The sequence below is a fragment of the Aplysia californica genome, unplaced genomic scaffold (assembly GCF_000002075.1).
Source record: "Aplysia californica isolate F4 #8 unplaced genomic scaffold, AplCal3.0 scaffold00031, whole genome shotgun sequence".
Taxonomy (NCBI): Eukaryota; Metazoa; Mollusca; class Gastropoda; order Aplysiida; family Aplysiidae; genus Aplysia; species Aplysia californica.
The window spans coordinates 956,317-977,044 of NW_004797301.1; the positions used below are offsets into that span (position 1 = coordinate 956,317).

General features: G+C 39.4%; 1 protein-coding gene across 3 annotated transcripts in view; it reads right to left on the reverse strand.

Moving 5' to 3' along the window:
• Positions 1–425: 425 nt before the first annotated feature.
• The window catches only part of LOC101853221 (citron Rho-interacting kinase), a 68,787-nt gene continuing 48,484 nt past the window's right edge, over positions 426–20,728 (reverse strand). For 2 of the 3 annotated variants that reach the window (XM_005091507.3, XM_013091278.2), the window contains exons 35-50: positions 20,282–20,284; positions 17,057–17,231; positions 15,873–16,335; positions 14,857–14,945; positions 13,902–14,082; positions 11,146–11,382; positions 10,026–10,131; positions 9,452–9,532; positions 8,335–8,485; positions 7,290–7,522; positions 6,739–6,847; positions 5,474–5,605; positions 4,542–4,622; positions 3,329–3,410; positions 2,191–2,367; positions 426–1,305 (exon numbers count right to left, since the gene is read on the reverse strand). In XM_005091507.3, coding sequence (XP_005091564.1) covers positions 1,161–1,305; positions 2,191–2,367; positions 3,329–3,410; positions 4,542–4,622; positions 5,474–5,605; positions 6,739–6,847; positions 7,290–7,522; positions 8,335–8,485; positions 9,452–9,532; positions 10,026–10,131; positions 11,146–11,382; positions 13,902–14,082; positions 14,857–14,945; positions 15,873–16,335; positions 17,057–17,231; positions 20,282–20,284 — 2,445 coding nt within the window. In that variant the 3' untranslated portion in view covers positions 426–1,160. The remainder of the gene's footprint in view (positions 1,306–2,190; positions 2,368–3,328; positions 3,411–4,541; positions 4,623–5,473; positions 5,606–6,738; positions 6,848–7,289; positions 7,523–8,334; positions 8,486–9,451; positions 9,533–10,025; positions 10,132–11,145; positions 11,383–13,901; positions 14,083–14,856; positions 14,946–15,872; positions 16,336–17,056; positions 17,232–20,281; positions 20,285–20,728) is intronic. The other variant, XM_013091279.2, reaches the window with a different exon arrangement.

Sequence of the window (20,728 nt, forward strand, 5' to 3'; positions counted from 1 at the left end):
TTATTTTTCAAGTTCAACACCTCTGACAAAATGATATTGACTAGGAGGCACAGAGATGTGCTGAAAACATCACTTCACCCTCTCTTGCCTGAAGTTATTCTACTTTCCCCTTTTTTGGGGTGTAAAGAAAAGGGAAAGATTAAAATGGGGGGGGGGGGTTAATTCTTTCTTAGTGTCTTGCAATTACCATTCCTTGCTTATACTACAGAAGATATAAAAAGAACAAAGGTACTTACAAACCATTACCTTTGCATGCAGAAACAAAGCAGCAAGAAAGCTGAACAAATTCCCAATATTCTTCAATGTAAGTTTTCTACAGTCTACATTTAATGCCTTAAACACCAAGCTAGGTTTGCCAATCCAGCACTGCACTACAGGAATTATGTTACATCTGACAAGTGACAAGAACACAAGTTTGTTTGTTAGTTTCAGTTTTTAACCATTAGACCAACTGTCTTAGGCATGCAAGACAATTTTCTGGATACCACAGGTGCACAATTGCAGACAGAACAGGATTATGCATCTCAATGCGATCTCAACAAGGTAACAATATGTTATTAGTTATCTTTCAATACTTATATACACTGCTGTAAAGTTAACTCACATTTCAAAAGCTACTATGAAGAATAGATCTGAGTCAAGGCACGAGAAATAACTGACAACCTCACAAAACTAACAATGAATGTTCCTTCTTGTCACACATTCAGCAACAAAATTATATTAACAAACAGTTTTAAAAGTTTTTTTGAATAAGACATTTTTTCTCACAGTCATGAAATCTAAAGTTAATTAGAATGTACATTTTTGGCGAGTTAAATCTTTAAATTTAACAGCTCTTCTCATGCCTCATTTCTCTAAATTCAAAGTAACAAAATCAAACACAGCACAGAAAAAGATGAACCCTAGCTGCCAACAATAAATTATTGCTCAGGAGAAAAACATGACAGCAAACTATAGAGGAGTCCGCATATGAACCTAAATCTGCAGGATTGCTGGATTATCTTCCGTTTAGCCAGGTTTTTGGTTTAGAGAGATAGCTCCAAAAAAAAGGAAAAAAATCAGAAATCTTATATTCTTATGGTTTCCCCCTGATTAACCACATTCGGTTTTAGCTGACCCTACTGTATGCTGTGCTGTAAGAGAATCTTCAGATCCTAGTTTCACACGTCAGATTCAATACTGGCATGAGTGCCGACGCTGGAGTTGCTGTTGAGAGATGAAAGAGATCCCTGACGCTTCAATCGGTGCACTCGAGTCTTGGCTGGACTGGCAAACTGAACCTGTCTGTCTGTAAGTGATCGGGTGCTGCAGAGAAGAAAAAAAAAAGACTTTATAACATGGAACAACAATTGAAGAGAGGGGCCACAGCTAGGCAAGCCACTGAAATGCAATTGGATTTCCAAGCTTTTTCAGGGCTGTAACTCGCTAAAGTCACAGAAAATTATGTACAGAAGATTGGAAAGACGGAAAAATATCAAGAGGATATGGAAATGGAAAGGTGGAAAGTGTTTGTTTGGGGTTATATATCCTGATGCAGGGTGAAAAAGGCAGTGATGATGATGAACTTGCAAAAAGTATTGAAGCAAGTGAAGTAAGCCTTTACTACAAGACCACATTTAAGAAACATTCTCTGAAAAAAAAAACCCCAGTGTTTTGATCATGAAATATCCCTGAAATTACACAGACTTCAAGAAAAACTACATCATACACAACTCATACAAAATAATCCACATATTTCTCTATGGCAGTGGAAGGTTGAATGAATTTTCAATATCTTCAGAAATATCCAAGTGGGGTTTAAGTATTCATATGTGATTTTTATCATTGTAGATTGTTCCGCAAGCAAAACGGCACACCTGGAGGTTCTGCACTACATTGCCTCGACCAAAAGTCTTCCCCAACTTCTTTTTATCTACTTTAGAAGAAGGGATAAACCAGCAATAAATCATAATTAGGAGGAAGTAGGTCTTTTGTGGAGATGAGAAAATGAGGCATGGGGAAGAAGGGAAACTGGGTTATGAAGGAAAATAAAAAATTTGGTCATGAGGAAAATTATGCAGTAGGTTCTTGTGAGGAGGAGAAAGTTGTTCATGGGAAGAAGAGAAAATGGGTCATGAGGGTGAAATGAAGGGGGTAAAAATAGCGGCGGGAAGGGAAGATGTGGTGAGGTTAATGTTATCACTGACCTACCTGCCCATGTTCTCCTTGTCGTTCGGGGTTTCTGAGACAAAACCCTCTTGGCCTCGTATCCTAATGATCTCCGTCACGGCGGCCGCGTTGTTGCTGCTGCTGATATACACACAGCCGAAGCTTGGGGCGGGGCCCAGGCAACGAGGGGACTGGACATCAATCACAGTCTGTCTGCCCCTGGTCACATGAGAGGGAAAGTATAGTTTTAGTAAGAATTCTGCAGCACTTACAACATAAATAGGCCATATATATATGCCAAAGTAACGTACAAAGAAAAAGGAGGTGAGACAAGGATGATAGTTGTTTGATAGGAAAGAAGGAGCAAACCGTACCAGAGCTTCCGTCAGCTATCCAAAAGAGAGGGAAACTGACAAGAAAGAATAATACAATAATACATCATTACAGACAAACAATCTTTCCATGATTTTGAGTTCGACACAGAGTAAAGAGGAATTTATCAACACAGTAACAGTCACATAGATCAAGGACAAAGCAAGATAGACTGACAGAAACACCAAAAGAAGTTGGGACCTACTAGTCGTGCCCTCAAACACCCACTCTGAGTAAAGAGGAACACATCGATACAAAACAGACAGTCTTTTGGTGCAGGGAGAAAAGCAAGATAGACGGACAAAAACGACAAAGAGGGGAAAAAAAGAAAGGTCCCACCAATTGTGCCCTTTAACAACCCGCCCACAAGAGGGAAGCAGACAAGAAGTAATAATACATAATAATTGACCGTCCACCTTTCCATGACCCTCACATTTTCTCACACAAACCTAACAAGAGAACAAAAGTGTATTCCAATCTTAGAGAAAACCTTTCCACTTTCTTTACACATAAATCCCTGCCTACGATCTTAGTGCTTGAAAATCAGTAAAAAAGGGGGATACAAGTATTAGGGAATTGGAACAAAGCCAAACTAAACATGGAAACACTCATGATTAAGTCAAACTAAGATATACTTTGTATTAAAAAAAAGATCAGAACAAAATTTTTACTGCCAGAAGCAATATTGATCTCACTGGCCAAGGGGACAGATGTGAACTGACTGAAAGAAATATTTGAAGTCCATCACCGTAACTCTTGTATCATCAAAAAGAAAGTATTAAATATGTTTCTGATAATCAAAACTTACTTTGCCTGCGTTCTGTCTGTGGGCACTACCGTTGCGTGCACTGTGTTGCAGTAAGTCACATACAGGAATGGTTCGATAAACGCTGGGGATGAAATAATGATAGTAATAACAAATATCACTTTTTAAGTTTTATAGAGCTCCCTCCTTCGCCACTCCATGCGCTTCATAATGCAATAACATTTTGAATGCTTACACAGTGACACAATTCATATAGTATACTGCCATTCATTGTACAACAACCCTGTATTCTTTGTACAATTGTAAAGCATACTGAGCACTTTTTGTGTGAAAATGCACTATGTAAATATTTAGATGTAATTTATCATGGTTATTTTTCCAGTCCCAGTAGACATCAGTGTGACCATTAACTCACTCAACCCTAGGCCTACACTTCCGGGTTGTCAGCTCTCCCAAGAGATTTTTACCACTTTTTGAAAAAAAAATTTAAAAACAACTAAATTTTAATATATATCCTACCCAAATTTGGTACACATTTTATTCAAACCATTATTTGTGTGTATTGAAAATTTGAAGGAAAATATGTGATAGTTTTTATGCAATACTCCCCGGAAAGAGGTCTAATGTACAGAGTCAAAAAGTAAACAAAAAGCGAAGAAAGGAAGTGCGTTCAAATTCCGCACCCCCTCACACGGTTCACAAATGTAGCTTTCTTTGTTCTTAATTTGGGCTTGCACTTCTGGTCATAGTCTGTTTCAAACGAAAAATGGTCACTCTTCCAATTAGGCCATAATCTGCTTCACACAAAAGTAGTGTTTTCGGTCACGAGAGCGAAATTTTCCCTACCGATACTGTCAGCTTTATGGTTGGGGTGTTGCGGGCGCGTATACAGATATTATCCTTGTTAGGGTTGGGTGAGTTAATTTACCTGTATTTTATACTAGAAGAAATTTTGTCATCCAACATTTGATCTATGAAGACATCAATAACTTTTAACATTCAAAACACTCCCAAAATATTGTATAAATTCTGAAAACAAGAAAAAAAAATACTATTAGAAAAATGGTACTGTAAAACTCAACACTCTGTAATCTTGGAATGACTAAAGAAACCTACTTACCCAAATTAGATTATTACATCTTTTACTCTAATATTTCCCTTTCTTTTTCTTTTCTTGCCAATACAAACAAAAAGCGAGGGCTCCCCTAATCACGTCGATATTTCCGCACTAATAAGAAAGCAGAAAATTACTTACCAAAAGCAAGAGGAAGACCACCCCACTTGACATCTGAGGTTCTGCTTCGCTGACCATGATGGTCAACAAAAACACCAAACTCTGAAATTATGCAAGACACCTAAAAAGTCAGACTCAACCATCTTTCTTCTGGTAAGATTTTTACGGCACTGGCAACACAATTAGGTCATATACATGTAAAAAAAATAGTACAGTGAGTAAAATACACATAGAAAAGAAGACGGAGAGAAAAAGATTATCAATGTTTGATAGAGATAGGAAGAAGAAAAGGACAAAGGACACAAGAACACCTGTCAAAAATCCACATATCAACTAAGCAAACATGTAGAGTGACAAGAAAAGAAACAAAATGCAGGGAATGAAAGTGAAACACTTATTTGTTTGTTTGAGTAAAGAGAAGCACAGTGACACAATAATTTTCATTTGATGCTCAGAAAAAGCAAGACAGATAGACAGATGCAACCAAGGGAAAGAAAAGGAGTAGGATTTACTAGTCATGCTCTCCAACACTCCACAAGTGAAGAGCCTTCAAGGAATACCTACCTACCTATCTGCCTCCCCAGACACCGGAACTACTCTATATAACGACAAAACACAGCTGAAAAAAAGCTGAAATTTCTTTTTGCCATATCGACAGGACGAAGGGCTAGAACACAAATGGCTGCTGGATCAGAAAAGTAGAGTAAAGTAAAAGTCCCCTTCCTACCCCTACCTCATGCGCACCCCCTCCCCCACCCCCCACGCGGGCACACATACACAACACACATACAGAAGGCAAGGAATGAGATGGCTGGGGGGGGCAAAGGGAGAAGGAGGGAAACAGACAGGAGAGATGGAAGGGAAAGGGGGGGGGGGGAGAGGCACAGAAACTGAAGAATTTCAAGTACTTATGACATCAGTTTCTCTTAATACTTTGCAAAACTACATCTCACCATGGAAACAAAGTAGAAACTCAAGTGGTAGGTCATCAGGCGAGACTCGAACCACAGACAGGGGGAAACTGTTGTGGTTGGCAGCACCATACGCAGCAAAAGCTAAAGACTGATCTTGGCGATCGACAAAGTCTGCAAAAAAGCGTTAGTTTAGTTTTAGTAGAGGTTTTACGGCGCTCGTTACAGCATAAGGTCATATGAGCCCCAGAAGATCAGAGGTGTTACAAGAGAGTAACAAACATAAAAAAGAAGGAGGGGAGATAAGGACGATAGATGTTTGATAGGAAAGAAGAAGCAAACCACACCAGAGCACCCACCAACCACCCACAACAACAACCAAAAAAAGCGTACAGTAGTGCATTATTATCATTTTGTTCCACACACTACTTTTTGGGTTCTGGTTAGAGGTCATACAGTGTTTACGAGATTTTGAGAAACTTCCCTTGAAAAAATGAGCTAAATAAAAAGGAAGTACTCTAAATGTCCTATTTCTAAGAGAAACCTCTACCTCCACAAAATGTGTATCATTATAGGCTAACATAATGCCTAACCACAGTTTCTCGATGTTTTTACTCCCCCCCCCCCTCCTCCAAATGCTAATTTCACGACTTCAAGGGCTAAAAACTCAAAAACTATTCCAGGCAAAAATTGAAATTAGGAGGATAACTGTACAATGCAATTTTGAATAATACAATGCTAGCTTTTAAATATTTGAACAATCTTTTTTCAAATGATTTTTTAAACTTCAGCAATTGGATTGTTTTCATTCGCCAAAAAACAAATGATCTAAGAGTCATAAAACATTTATAATTTCAAGAAAAACGAGTGTCATTTTACTAGGATCTGTTCACTGATTATAGATATGTAATTATTTCACAGATTTTATTTTTGAGCTTTTACCTCTTTAAAATTGATCTTCAGATAGTCTGGTTTCACTCTAATATGCTATTTCTATAATTACATAACAAAAATGATTTAGAAAAATGAACATTTTTCATTCTGGAATGAAATACTTAAGAAAATTTGAGGAAAAAAAAGTTAAAATTACTCAATAGTAGATTCTTCGCCATAAGACCGGCTTACCCTGGTTGAGCACAATTTACAGAAAAAGCAGGTCAACTTGTTTGGTTTCTCACCCTACAGGAAAAATATTAAAAGAATGAAGCAGTTTTTTTCTCTCTCCTGAAAAATGTTGCTTCCTTGGCTCAGTATGTTAAACAGCTTGCTGATGAAATGCTATTATCATTACAATTATAGGCACCCACCGAGCATACTGGGGTGTTCTAGGTTGATCTTGTAGAAGCGCTCGGTGCCAACAATGGCATAGTTCTCCGCTATACATACACAGCTGCACGGCTCAGAACTGGGAAACTCCTGCAGAATAGGGACACAGAAAAAAGAAAAAAGGGATATTTAGCTAACAACCCATGGAAAAGTCTTTACAACATTTTTAAAGTCTCTTTCAACAACAAAGGTGAAGTACAGTCGAAATGCGGAATGGAACTACTGCAGTACAGATACATGCTGGCTGTCCCCGCCCCCAAATCGCTTGACCAAGAACCTTCACATTGATCTCTTTACTGCTTAGACATTTCTATCTATGTTTGAAGGGACAAGATAAACTATTCAAGAGAGATTTAAACAAAGCCATAATATTAATATATTTTCCCCCTTATTTAAGAATAAGCAATGGCACAAGCATCCAAACATTTCTATGTAGGTCAGTAGAAAACTGTCAGTGAATTAATTTGAGATAACAAGTGAATACATACGTTTACACAACAGTGAAGAGGTTTTTAAAAAAAAGGACAAATACCTTCCTGACACAGTACATGGCAAGGCTGGGGTTGTACTTCATCAAATACACCTTGGTGGGTGTTCCCACACACAGGTAACTAGCGTTGTTCCACAGGCCCACGTCAAAGATGGTGCAGCACTGAAGACCTTCGATGGTGCGGAAAGAGAATGGAGTGGTCTCCCCGCCCAGCGTCTGACTCATGCGACATTTCACCAATTTGTTCTCCAGCAGCACCAGCCGACGCTCAGGACCTGAAGAAACGAAAGACAGCCATCAATTTACTTAAACAGTTTGTGTGTCATCGAGGTGATATTAGACCCTCATTAAAATAATGGAATCGAAGACACTGGCATTTTTCAGTCTACTGGGCAATAATGATTTTTCTGCCCATTTGAAAACATATTTCTGAGTGAATTTCAGTGAAAAACATAAATCATAGACACCAAAAAGATGTTAATTTGCAGTCTTCAAGGACATTCAAAACTTTGGAAGCAACCCAAATTGACCATCTCTGATACCAAGCAACCCCCACCTCCTTCCATGGCAAATACCGTGACTTCTAATCAAGGTACGAGTATATATAGGTATCTTTCTCATCAAATGCAAGGCAAATGAACAAGCTTTAAAAAGAATCCAAAAACTTTGTCTGCCACTAAAATAAACAGGAGCACGTCATGATGTAGCAATTTCAGGTTTCACAAGAGAGGACTCTGCTTCCATCAACGACCTTGGGACTACCCAAAGACAAACTCTGGTTCAGGAAAATTTTCCGCAAGTGTACATCTTACAACAAGTTCATTCAACGGGGTCTCCACTGTTCTTTAGAGGAGCCAACGGACAATGAAAAAACATCCTGATCGTTACTAACCGCATGGAAACACATGCATGGGTTCTCAAAATTTATAGACAACATTGTCCAGTATATTTTGTACCAAAACTATTCTACGTTCGAAAAGTTTCAGAAATCTGAATTTCAGAATTCATCAGCAAAATTAGCACCTCTCTTCCTTGAGTTAAGCCTTCGGTTGTCTCCAAAAAAAAACAAACTTCATTAAGTATTTACCTGTCAAGATGACAATGAGATCAACACCCTTGGCCAAGATCATTTGATGAACACTGCCAAACCCAGAAATTTGGGTCATCTGTTTCCGTTTTGAAGTCATGGCCGATGGGTTGAAAGCGTACAAGCCATCGTCTGTTCCTGCCAAAACCAACTACGAGAACAAAGAAAGACTTTATAGTGCAGGGATGAAACAATAGGAATCAGGAGATTCCTTTCAAGGAAGCATCAATTTGAAGAGACATCTTTTTAAACTAAAACATGGAGAAGTTTTCAAGAATGATTTTTATCCTCCAAGTGTCGACGGCCAGTCAAATCCGTTTTCAGTTTCCTTTGAGGCCAACTTAATCTGCAGTAACTTAAGTGTTGGTTCAGTTCGTTTATCTCGTATTTTAAATCGCCAAACATTTCAACTCCTTCACAAATGAGCTTTACATTCTACCTACTAAAAATGTATAGGTTTATTGCCTTTGCTTGCTCGGTTTGCCTGCTCTCAAACATTTTCTAACATTATAAGGTGAAATCATATAATCTGCCCAGACACCACAAGCTATTTGTTAGTGACACTTGGAGAAGTCTCTTTCAACAATAAGGTCAAGTAACTCCAAAATGAAGCCCTCTGTGGCGAAATATTGAGATGATACCTATAATTAAGATTAAGAGAGTGAATGTAAGAGTAAGTACAGTACCCACACCCAGAACAGGAACATAAGCCTGCACAGCAAACAGAGATTCCAATGTTTGCTCTGAGAGAGGGATAGAGAGAGGGAGAGGAGAAAAGAGATGGGGGGGGGGGAGGAGAGAAAGAAGGAGAGGGGAAGGGAGGGACAGGGAAAGGGAAAGAGACATAGATGTTATTACAAATAACTTTATATTCTGTGGAACATTACATTCCCAAGTTTTTTTCTCCATTAAAAAAAAGTTAATTATAGGTATCATCTCAATCAAGCAACATCTTTATACACTTTTTAGAATACATCCCCCAAAAAATCTGTAAACTTCATGTTCATCAACCAGGAATTCAACAGTCAGGGCAGTTAGAAATATTCTGAATCCAAACTGTCTGGAAAAACCACACCATTTTTTAATTAAGTAACAATTTACATGCACATTCATTTACCTGGCTGGAAATGACAAGTGTACAGTTAAAGTCACGACGCTCTTCTTCTTTGAGGGACAAAACGGTCAGCATCTGAGATCTCTGTGAGCAGAAAATAAAAACAGAATTCCATTCAGAATGACATTGTGAGGACAAAATACAGAGTCAAATCAAAAGCGAGGTTGTCAAAAGAAAGTGAGACCTGATGTGAAAACCTGCCATTTCTGTAAAACTGTATTCAAAATGTTATTCCATTTTTCTAATTATTTTAAAAACTTATGCTGAGCATTGTGCATCTTTAAATCCTCACATTACTTTTCATCTAGCCTGAGATATAGCATTTTCAATGTATGTAGGTACTGACGTTTTTTGGGTTAAAAAAAAAAAGAAGCTTTCCAACCTTAGAACCACAGGGCATGAATCTGGACAACCGAAAGATCATGGACCCATGCACATACGAACAAATAACAACTCATAAACACACATTTGTATCTTGTGAGAATAAAGAACGTACACATAAAAACATGTATATACTTGCATATTTACTCTCACTTGCATACTCACTCACACCTAAACAGAAATCAGAAAAGCTTACATTTCTGTACAAGTCACTCTTGCACTGTGCACTTTTGACAACAGCCTCAAGAGACGCCACCCACCGCTGCTTTTCCTGGAAGTTTGTTGTCATCAAATACAAGTACCTGGGGAGGGAGGGCAGCACAAAAAAGGTAAATCCTTAGATCGACAGTTCAGTTTAAGAAACATGTAAGCCACATTTTTCTAAAATTGACTTTTCTGCTTTCCCGAGGTTGCAGATCCTTTTCTGTCACATATCCTCACACTGAAAAGATATGAGACAGAGAAAGATCTGCGGCCACGAAAAACCAAAAAAAACTCAATTTTAGAAAAATATGGCATACAAGTTTCTTGACATGAACCGTCCAGATATTTCAGCGTCAAGGAATGAAAATATACTCCAGCAATAAACTAGAAGCATATCAAAGAAGAGTTAAATAGAAAAGAAATGTTAAAAAAAGGAAATAGTTTTACCATCCTTCTTGACAATCTAACTGAATTCTTTTCCGGACAAGATGCATAAACACTTGTAACATTCAAACCCCGCCTGCACATCTGGAAAAGCCAGAGTTGTTGTGTTGTCAAAGATGGTAGGCGGGTGCTCTCGTGGTTAAGAGGTTAAGGTGCTCACCTCTCAATCAAAGGGTCCCAGGTACAAATCCGTGTAACAACGGGAAAAAATGTTCTCCTTTTGCCTCCTTTCCTGCTCTCAAAAAATGCTCTGTCATCTGCTTTCGTCTCCTGTTTCTACCCCTCCCCCTCACCTCCTTTGCCCCTCCTCTAGGCTCCTGACTCTTTCTGCAGCCTTTCCATTGCTACTCCTTAGCTGCTCCTTACTACATACTACTGTCTTTCAACCACACCCCTGATCTTATAGTAAGTAAAATCTAACACCTAGCTTTCTCGGATACGGGTGAAAAATCTTGGAGGTCCCATGTGCACGTTGCACACAATAAAGATCCCTTTGTCGTCTAAAATCGATAAGAGTAGGCTTCGGCCGCCACCTGCTCAAAATTCAAAATTTCCTACCAACTGAAAATGTTTACATGTGTCCCACGTGCTCTTGTCAAGTTGTACTTCGAAACTATCATGAAACACCCAGCCAAAACAAGAAAATGAAAACCGATTTCCAATCTCACCGTCCAGGCCAGCAGGTGGTCAGGGGATCTTGGTCGAGCCGTAGCACATAATGGAGGTCGGATGCTGCTGTGTTGCTGAGCTCGGCAGAGGTCACGGCGCTGTGAACGCTGACCTCTGCATCCATGGGGTTAAGGTCGAAGCTGTCAACAGGACTGGCATCTGTGTCGTCCAGGTAGAGGGTGAGCCAGGTACCCTCCAGCACACAGTAGCGGTTCTCCCAGCCCGACTTGCCTAGTCTGCACAACCAGAGAAAAACGACAGAGTGTGAAGGAAGGGATGGGTGTGTGTGTGTGTGGGTGTGTGTGTGTGTGTGTGAGAGAGAGAATGATTTAGAGTCTGTCAGTGTGTATATGTATGTGTGAGAGTGTGTGTGTGTGTGTGTGTGTGTGTGTGTGTGTGTGTGTGTGTGAGAATGTGTGTGTGTGTGTGTGTGAGAATGTGTGTGTGTGTGTGTGTGTGTGTGTGTGTGTGTGTGTGTGTGTGTGTGTGTGTGTGTGTGTGTGTGTGTGTGTGTGTGTGTGTGTCTGTGTGGTTCTTTTGTTTTTGTTTTAGTAGAGGTTTTACGGCGCTCTCAACTGCATAAGGTCATATGAGCGCCAAGTGGTGGATGTCAACAGAAAAGTCCTTACAGGGAATCAGGCTTACTCTGCTCACCTCTCTAGCTTCAACAACACAAAGTCTGCTTCGACTATCAAGGCACCCCGCAAATAGTGGGTCACAAGAGTGTGACAAACATACAAAAGAAGTAGAGGACAAAAAGACTATAGTAAGGATTAGGAAAGAAAAAGCAGCAGTTCCCTTTTGCAGTTCAGGCACAGTTATGAGTATGATATTGATGAATCAGCCATTCTACTGTGCATAAGAACATGGTTAAAGTCCCCCCTTTGGGAATGGCCTAAAGACACTTCAGTCAGTAGCACCACCCCGGGGGGTTTGTGTGTATGTGTGCGAGCACATATATGTGTGTGTGTGAGAATATGTGCATGTATGTGGGTGTGTCTGTAGGTTTGCTCTTTCTCTTGTACGAAGCATCCAGCATGCAGTAGCGGTTCTCCCAACCAGATTTTTTCCTGTCCGTATACGAAAGAGAAAAAAAATGAGTCAACAGTGCTTCTGAAGCTGAAAAGTAAGGAAAATTTTGCAGGGGGTCTGGGGGCCGCAAAGGCCCCCAGCAGGGTCCAGGGACAGCGCCCCGGTGGGGATTAGGGGGCGAAGCCCCCTTAGAAATGGAAATTTAGTGCTTTTAGAGGGTAGAAAATGGCATTTGGGAGCCTGTTTGAAGATATTGCCTTCAGCCCATATTTATTTTTTCACCAACATTTTGTCTTGTTTGACTTCGTCGCCAGCATATCTTTCCAATGCTGGAAATGTTTAAAAGCAGGTTCCCCTTTCATTGCTACTATAATTCAATTAATTTGTAGTCGCACCATTGACAGCAGGCAAACCTGGGAATAATGAATAGATGTACCTTCAAAATACGGTTGCGCAGCGTATACCCACATTTTTTCTAAATTTTCATGTCTGAAAGTCGCCTGTCACAACCTCGAAACACCACTTCGAATTATTCTTGATTTTATACGTGGTGCTCACTATGGACGGGATCGGCCGATCGGGCCGACCGCCCGACTCGATCGCCTCAAAAACAAACGTGTTTGTTTTCAGTTTCAAAGCAAACACGGTTGTTCGACCGAGTCGGGCGATCAGCGCAATCGGCCGATCCCATCCGTAGTGGGCACTACCGTATCAGTATATATTTCTTTCATCGCGGCCCTTATATTGCGTTCACGTGCCGTAGAATCTTCGCATTGATAATTTCTCTAGATCTAGATAAAATTTGCGAAAAAAGTTTCTTTCCGACAGTAATTTTCTGTCTAAGATCAAAATCAGTCTTGATCAACGCACAGATTTTCCAGCCGTGGCAACAATCCGAAGATAGACGGAAGGAATGAGTGAATGACAGAAAGGAGGAAGTTGGCACAAAAGGTTCGCCAGATTTTGATCCATCTGCAGGTAAAAAATGTACCGCCGACTAACACACAAAGAATGCATGGGACTGGGACATAGCAGTATAATGTCTGATTGCACGAAATGCGCAATTTGGCAGGTTTCTATAACGTTAACTTGCTGCCGAGAGAATTACCGTAAATATCCGTACCTTATACAAGACGATACGAAGGCGAGAACGGAATTTCCGCAATCCTGCACTGTTGCAGTTTTTTTTACGGAGGGAGTAGATAATGATGGAGGGACAAGTACGGAACTGGCAGAAAGTACGGATTTCAGTAAAAATACGGAAGAGTGGAAGCACTGGTCAAGGAAGTAGGGAAGGTTTTGCTGTTTCATTTGCATGACAAAATTGTGTCCAATGGGAACACAACAAATCGACTGCTTAGAGAGTATGATCCTATCATATGTCACTTTTCATAATGGCATATGGTGGAGTCGAAATATATATACCATAGACAGTTTTTAAAAAGTACTCCAAGTTCTCCTTCACTGAAATCAGTGGTTTTATGCACATCAAAAAATACACCCGGAATAGGCAAAATATTCAAACATCTGTAACAGACAAGAATACTGTAAAACAACACCCCCTCCAATTTTCATTTTCCACCTACAAGTCTTCAAAAATAATTTCCGTGATTCTGTAACAGTAAGCAATACGTTTATCTTTTTCTGGAGTACCATGACAATTACATTGCCGTAAATTAACGAACCCCGGAGAGGTGCCAACAAGTATATAATTTCTTCGTACCGAGGAACCTTGAGCCAGCCCTCCATCTTGACAGCAGACTGGTCCACATCAGACTGCTGTCCCGCCTCGTCTCTGTAAATGCAGCTCATCATGAGGGCAAAGTGACGAACGTACTCCGTGGGCAGGCCGCAGGTGGCTGGGACTGACGAGGCACATTTAGGGTGGACTACCATGCCACATTCTGGAGAAAAACAGTCAGTGCAAAAGAAGTAAAATTCCTGGTTTCCAAATTCTAAGAGCCATAAATAGAAAATTTCAAAGTTTCCACATATCAGTAAGAACATAAAAGGAACATTCCTGGTGTACACACTCCCAGAAAGAGCATAAATGTAAAATTCCTTGTTTCCATATTCCCAGTTAGACCAAACGTAAAACTTCTGGGTTTCCGAAATCCCAGTAAGAGTATAAAGTATATAATTCTGACTTTAATTGAAGCTTTAGGATGGAAAGAAAACCAACATCTTTAGTAGCAGAGGTCGAGAGGTGGCAGATAGGAAAAGGATTTGAAACCAAAAGAGAAGAAAAGGTCAGACTGAAACAATTACAAAAGGATCAGAGTGATTTCCTTGCCACATAAATAGAAAGGTGAACCCGGAAAAATCCATTCCACCTCAGAAAAATAAGAGGAAAAAGAGTCCAAAGAAGGCAAACAAGGCATGTCATAAAACTGAGGACTATCATTCAAAAACAAACTTTTTCCATTTACAGTTAGCTTCCATCTTAAACAATGGTTTGTAGTGCATAACCAGTGCAAAGAAAAACAAATGTCCAAAAGTTACAGCTAGGCACATGAGAAATGTTGGTTTAATTTATATTAGAGCTTAAAAGTAAAATCTGCAGTGAATTGGGAGAAAAAGAAAACAACAAAGTTCAAAACATGCAATACATGAAAGACTGAGTCATCCAATTGACGGAAATAGCAACATTCAAAAGTCTCATTGTATGATGTACTCACCTTGACACTTAGAAGCCTGCTTGACAAAATGAACAGAGCCAAGACAGAGTCCACACTTGGTGGCTCGTGTGTTGAGTCCTGTAGCAAATCTGGAAACACAACAAATCATGACGCATACAACAAAATTGTAGAGAGAAACATTCTCAAGTTGACCTGGAGCTTACCGCAAGTCATCCACATTTGCCAAGAAACCAATGAATGGAAAAACAAATTACACAGAAATTGAAGCAGACGGTGTTGATGTGACCAGGGAATTTGTTTTCCACTCACTCAAGCACTGCCAACAATGTGTCCCCCCTAACATGCACACTATGCTTCAACTGAAACAAGTCAAAACAAATTGGTATCAAGTATAGTCAAATCAGCTCTAATGGCCATCTGTCCATGACAATCACCTGTACAAACAGTCACTTCCCACTTCTCGTGTGATTTTTTAAATTTTATATTATAATGGCACTGTCCAAGGCTTCCACATGTCTAAGACAAACACCTTTCCCTTCAACAATGAGTGGCCGTCTTGGACAATTTTAACTGAAGCTAAAAACTGGTCAATTCATGCTTCGAAATTCGATAGAAAAAGGTTCCACTATAAAGAGTTATCGTTGAGAATTGAGAATGTATTGAGAAAAATTGAAAGAACGACAGGATAGAACATCAGCTGGACAAATCTTTGTATGCAAACAACCTTTAGCAACGGCATTTATAATTGAAGTTCATATTACTATCAGCAAAAATGTGGTGAATGTGCACTTACTGCACAGTAAAAATTTATTCTGCTATCAATCATGACTTTTCTGTATTATTAGAATCCAAGAAATCAAACGTGAACGAGCAAAGGGGTCAGCGGCTTTTCAAAAGACAGTGATACAGACATTTGCTTGTGATATGTATGATTCGTAATATCGTAGTCTTATCACAAGAAAGCAAAAGTGATGAACAAACGCGCAAAAGGAATTTTTTTTATGTGCAACATAGAATAGGGCAAAAATGTCCAATTCCAAGTAGCATTGAAGTACCTGTGTGGAATATTATGGTTCATTCTCTGGGGGGTAGGAAGGGGCTCGGAGGCCCACGGTGTGTGGCCACCCCCTCCCCTGTTCTTGCGGCTGCCATGATGTGGTGTCCTTGGGGTCCTCGGCTCCCGAGACGATGAAGAATAAGATGATGACGACGATGAAGATGAAGCGTTGGAGGCGAGAGAGGCCATGGAGCCAGCAAGGGAATGGGCTCCTTGGTGTTGTTGTCGACTGTGACCGCTACTTCCAGGGGGGTTGGACAGAGCCTCCATGGCTGACTGGGTCAGCTTGACCGTCAAGTTGGCTTGAAGTCGGCCATGGCCCTGCTCTGGTTCTCTACTGCTGCTGCTGCTGCGGCTGTTCCTCTGCTGGTCTTGGAGAGTGCCGCTGCCTCTCTCCCCACGCCGGGCTGATGAGTCTCCCTCCAAATCCATTTCTCTTGAGAGTGCTTTCAACTTCAGCACTGGAAGAAAAAAAAATTAAGGATCAAAACTTTCATTTGTCCTCTCAACTTTCATTTGTCTGCCTCAACATTCAATTCATATACATGTATCATAAGCCTGGGTCAGTTCACACACAGCAAAACTTGATACGATATAAAGTACTTTGAAATGCTTCGTGAAATAAATATTTTGCATCTTTAAACGTAAGACAAAATAAGAGATACACGCACTGCCTGCCTATTCCCCCTTTGCCATTTATCTTCCTTTATCAAGTAGACAAAAATAAGAAAACAAATTTTTTTTAAAGAAAAGATCTATCACCATCAGGTTCAGGTTACATTAGCACAGGAGTCACCACACTATGACGAACGGGCCAGATCCTGCCAGCAAGGTCAGTTTGTCAGACCCACCACCATGCCACCGTGTGGGGAGAAAACAATTGGAAGACATGCTCATGACTTGAACACCACAATAATTTAATCATTTGAGTGAACTCCACTGAGCAAATTAAACATTCTTTAATAGACTTCATAACTTTCAGCTAATGTATCACACTTTTGTACAGTACTCTAAGGTATCGAATTATGGTCTATATAATTATACATCATTTTCTTTATATGGGTGGTAGCAAAAGAGCCCTACATAATGTCCTTTACATGGGTGGTAGCAGCACAGCTCAATACTTTACATTGAAAAAGTCAAAGCCCCTTTATTTAGCCCATTTCTTGTGGGAGGACTTACATTCATTGGCCTGGTGGAAGTTCTCCTCCCTCAGTCTATCCACCTGCTCCTGTAGCTGTGTGCTTTTGCCGCGTTCCTGCTCCAAGGCCGTCTGCTGGTCTGTCCATGACAAGGGGAGGGTACTAGCCCCGTCTTTGCCACTTTTGCCACCACCGCCGCCGAATAATTTACCATTCTGTGGAGAAGACAGTAGCATTTGTTAGATTTCATAGGTAAGTCACTTTTCCATTTATTGGTTTTTATTGGAGTTGAGGGAAAGGGCGTTCTTCCTCTCCATTTACATTCACAAATAGGGGTTTTAGGAGCAGCTTACTGCAAGTTCTCTAACAAAAAAATCATAGGAATATCAAAAGATTAGTTATACGTCTCAGAAGATTACCCATTTTTTCTTGAAAAGTACATGATTCTAGCTCCTAAAACCACATGTCATTCCCAAGGCATTCTTGATTTTTTCCATAATGACCACACACGCCTTTAGTTTTGAGCACTTCGTTTCGAATATTATTTCTGAGCAAATCTTTGTAAAAGTACAGCAGATTTGCTCACTTGATTCTAGAAACTTCTGATAACAATTTTGCCCTAGTTTTGTGTAACCACATTCCTCCAATGAAAATCTTTTTTCCCCCTAATATAGTTGAACAATGAAAGTTGCCAAATAATTTTGATACAAAAAGGAAGGATTCCAACCTCATCAATCATACTCCATCACCAAACAAGCATGCACAAAAACCAAACTACATAATAGGTTATCAGTGTATTTGATGACATGATAAATGACACAAATGCCACCATTTTTGGGGGGGGAGGGGGGTTGTTTTGTTTTAGAAAGAGTTTTAGGGCACTTGCAACATAATTACGTCATAACTGTCAAAGATTAGAGGTGTTACAAGAGAACAATAAACATAAAAAATGGAGGAGAGAAGGAGGATATCATGATGTACATGCAACTTATGCATAGATGAAAGTAATAATAAATTTTCTTTGTCTTGACAGACAAGCCAAACACTGGACTCTAGAACAGCTTACAACCATTGAGACGACAGACAAACTTGTCTGTTTATAGGACCAATAAGTACTGTCAAGAAAATTTCAATACCTATACCTCCAACAACCACTACCCTTATTCAGCCATATGTTTCCAATTAAACTTTAGATGATTACAATTTTTAATTCGAAAAGAGCAGCATATTTGAAAAATAGTTCTAAATTGACAGTTTTCCATAAATAAAAAAGACATAATTGTTCAAGATGTAAATGCTAAAATAATTTGCATAGAGATTACATCAATGAATTCAGCTATTTCATGCACTGAAGCATATGTAATGTGCACTTCAAAGAGTCATACAGTGTGCATGTACCGCGTCAATAATTCCCCAGATGACATGTGTTTATCTAGACCACTTTGCATTCATTCACAGTTACATGTTGGAACACAAGGCACTGTCATCATTTCTTGTGTAGCATTCATATCGACTGCTTAGCATAAGACTCCGTCATACGTCTCTTTTGTTTTAGTGAGCATTCACAGCACTTGCAACACAATAAGGTCATATAAGAGCCGAAAATTAGAGAGTAACAAACACAAAAAAGAAGGAGGAGAGATAAGAACGGTAGATGTTTGATAGGAAAGAAGGAGCAAACCACACCAGAGCACCCGCCAACCACCCACATGTGTCATTTTTCAAAATGACGGGTGGCAGAGCATTACACTAAGTAGTCGATACTACTTTATCTAAAATGAGAGTTCAGACAAACATTGTTTCGTAACAAATTTCCAATCTGTTTTAAAAACTTGGAAGGAGCAGAGTGTCAAATGAACAAAGAGTGAGAACACAATAAAGTAAAGGCAACACATCAACACAAGGCAATAAGAAGAACGACGTTCACTCAAATCATATCAGCCATGCTGAAAACTAGGTTCAAACAGGGGTGCCCCCCCAAGGAGAAGAGAAAGCCCACAAACTAATGAATTAAAAACAAAAGGAAATGTAGACAGCAAATAATGGCACATAGCAGGGAGGGGGGGGGGGGAGAGAGCATTTTAAAAAATTATAATCAATATGAAGTATTTTTGCTTTCTAGGATTTCTGTTTAAAAAGTGGCACCCCTGTTATGACCTCAGCTTTCATTATCAACTTTCAAGTGACAACATCAAAGCACATGCAAGCAACTCTTATCAGAAACAAAACACTCCAATCTGGCATCGACACATTCGCAAGTGTTACTGTAAACATGACAAATTTGTGTATGGTACATGCAGTCTTTAGAAAATACTCTTCGGTGAAACATGGCACAAATGCATGTTTGGCAATCAAAATATTTCAAAATGTGACAGCATCAACTGAGGAGCTAAGAGCTGGTCTTGATAGGATAGGATACATATCTATGCTTAATGCAGTTACACACATCAAACAAAAGAAATACATTTGGCAGAAGGAAAAAAGCTAGAGTCCACAGAGAACCATTAAGCCTACAGTAGCATGGTTGTTGTTTTTTTTTCACCGCTAAGAACAATAGGCATGAGATTTGTTATATTTCCTGATATCTTGTAAAAATATTCTCATTTAAAAAAACAAAAAAAAACTTGTTAAGACATATATATAGGCCTATATAAATGCCCTTATAGTGCATGAACAACATAATCAACTACAATGGTTTGCCTCTGAAAAACACAACACTTTTGGGAGACAATATACTGCAGCACAGGTGTCCAAACCAATTCATCAGTCAAATGAAACTTGAAAACAACACATTCAAAAAAATGCAATAATGAACTTCAAACTGTGCGATGGGTTCCAATGTCAAAGAAAGTAAATATTACTGATGAGTTGCAGTTTCTGTTAAGTCGGCGTAATGACAGTTACATTTCAATAAGAGCAGTCTAATAATGATAACAACACCACAGAGAGGCAGAAGGAGTACACAACCACACCACAGCACCTACCAACCACCCACTAAAGAACGTAAATGTCTGATTTGAATAGCACAACTACTTTTCCAGCAAACCTTGTTAACATCACACTTTCAAGAGACTAATTCGGTGCAAACCAACTGATGCATCAACTTTATTTAGCTAAAAGAAAATTTTTTAAGCTCTAAATGTAAAGATATGGCCCTACATCATAAACAAAATCAACGCACACAAAACAAAACAAGTATGTAAGTCAAACACTCAGGCAGGCACGCAGGCACGTGAAAACTAACTCAAGGCAACAGTGAACAAACCTTCTGGAGAACCCATTTTCAAATTCAGAAGGGGGGGAAAAAAGAAAAGGAAAAGATTAATTATTACACATATAGGGATTTAGAGTCTGGACTTTCAGAGAAGCACAAAGAAAAAATAATTAAATTAAAGGTGGAGGAAAAGCAAAGCTAAGGATAGATCATAAGCATTTTTTTTTTTTAAGAGAAAAATACAGCCTACCACTGGGAAACTAAACCTGTACACTGTCTACATTTTAGCTGCCACTACCTTTACAACTTTTAACGAAATAAGGAAAAAAAGGAAATTTGTTTTGTTTTAGTAAGAGATTTATGGCACTTGCAACACAATTTGGTCATATGAGTAATCTCCTGAAAGTCTTTACATTGTCAACAACAGGTAAAATCAAGGACAGGAGTACTAATGATGGGCCAAATAGAAAGTAAAGGGGCCGTCAGCGCATGAGAAAC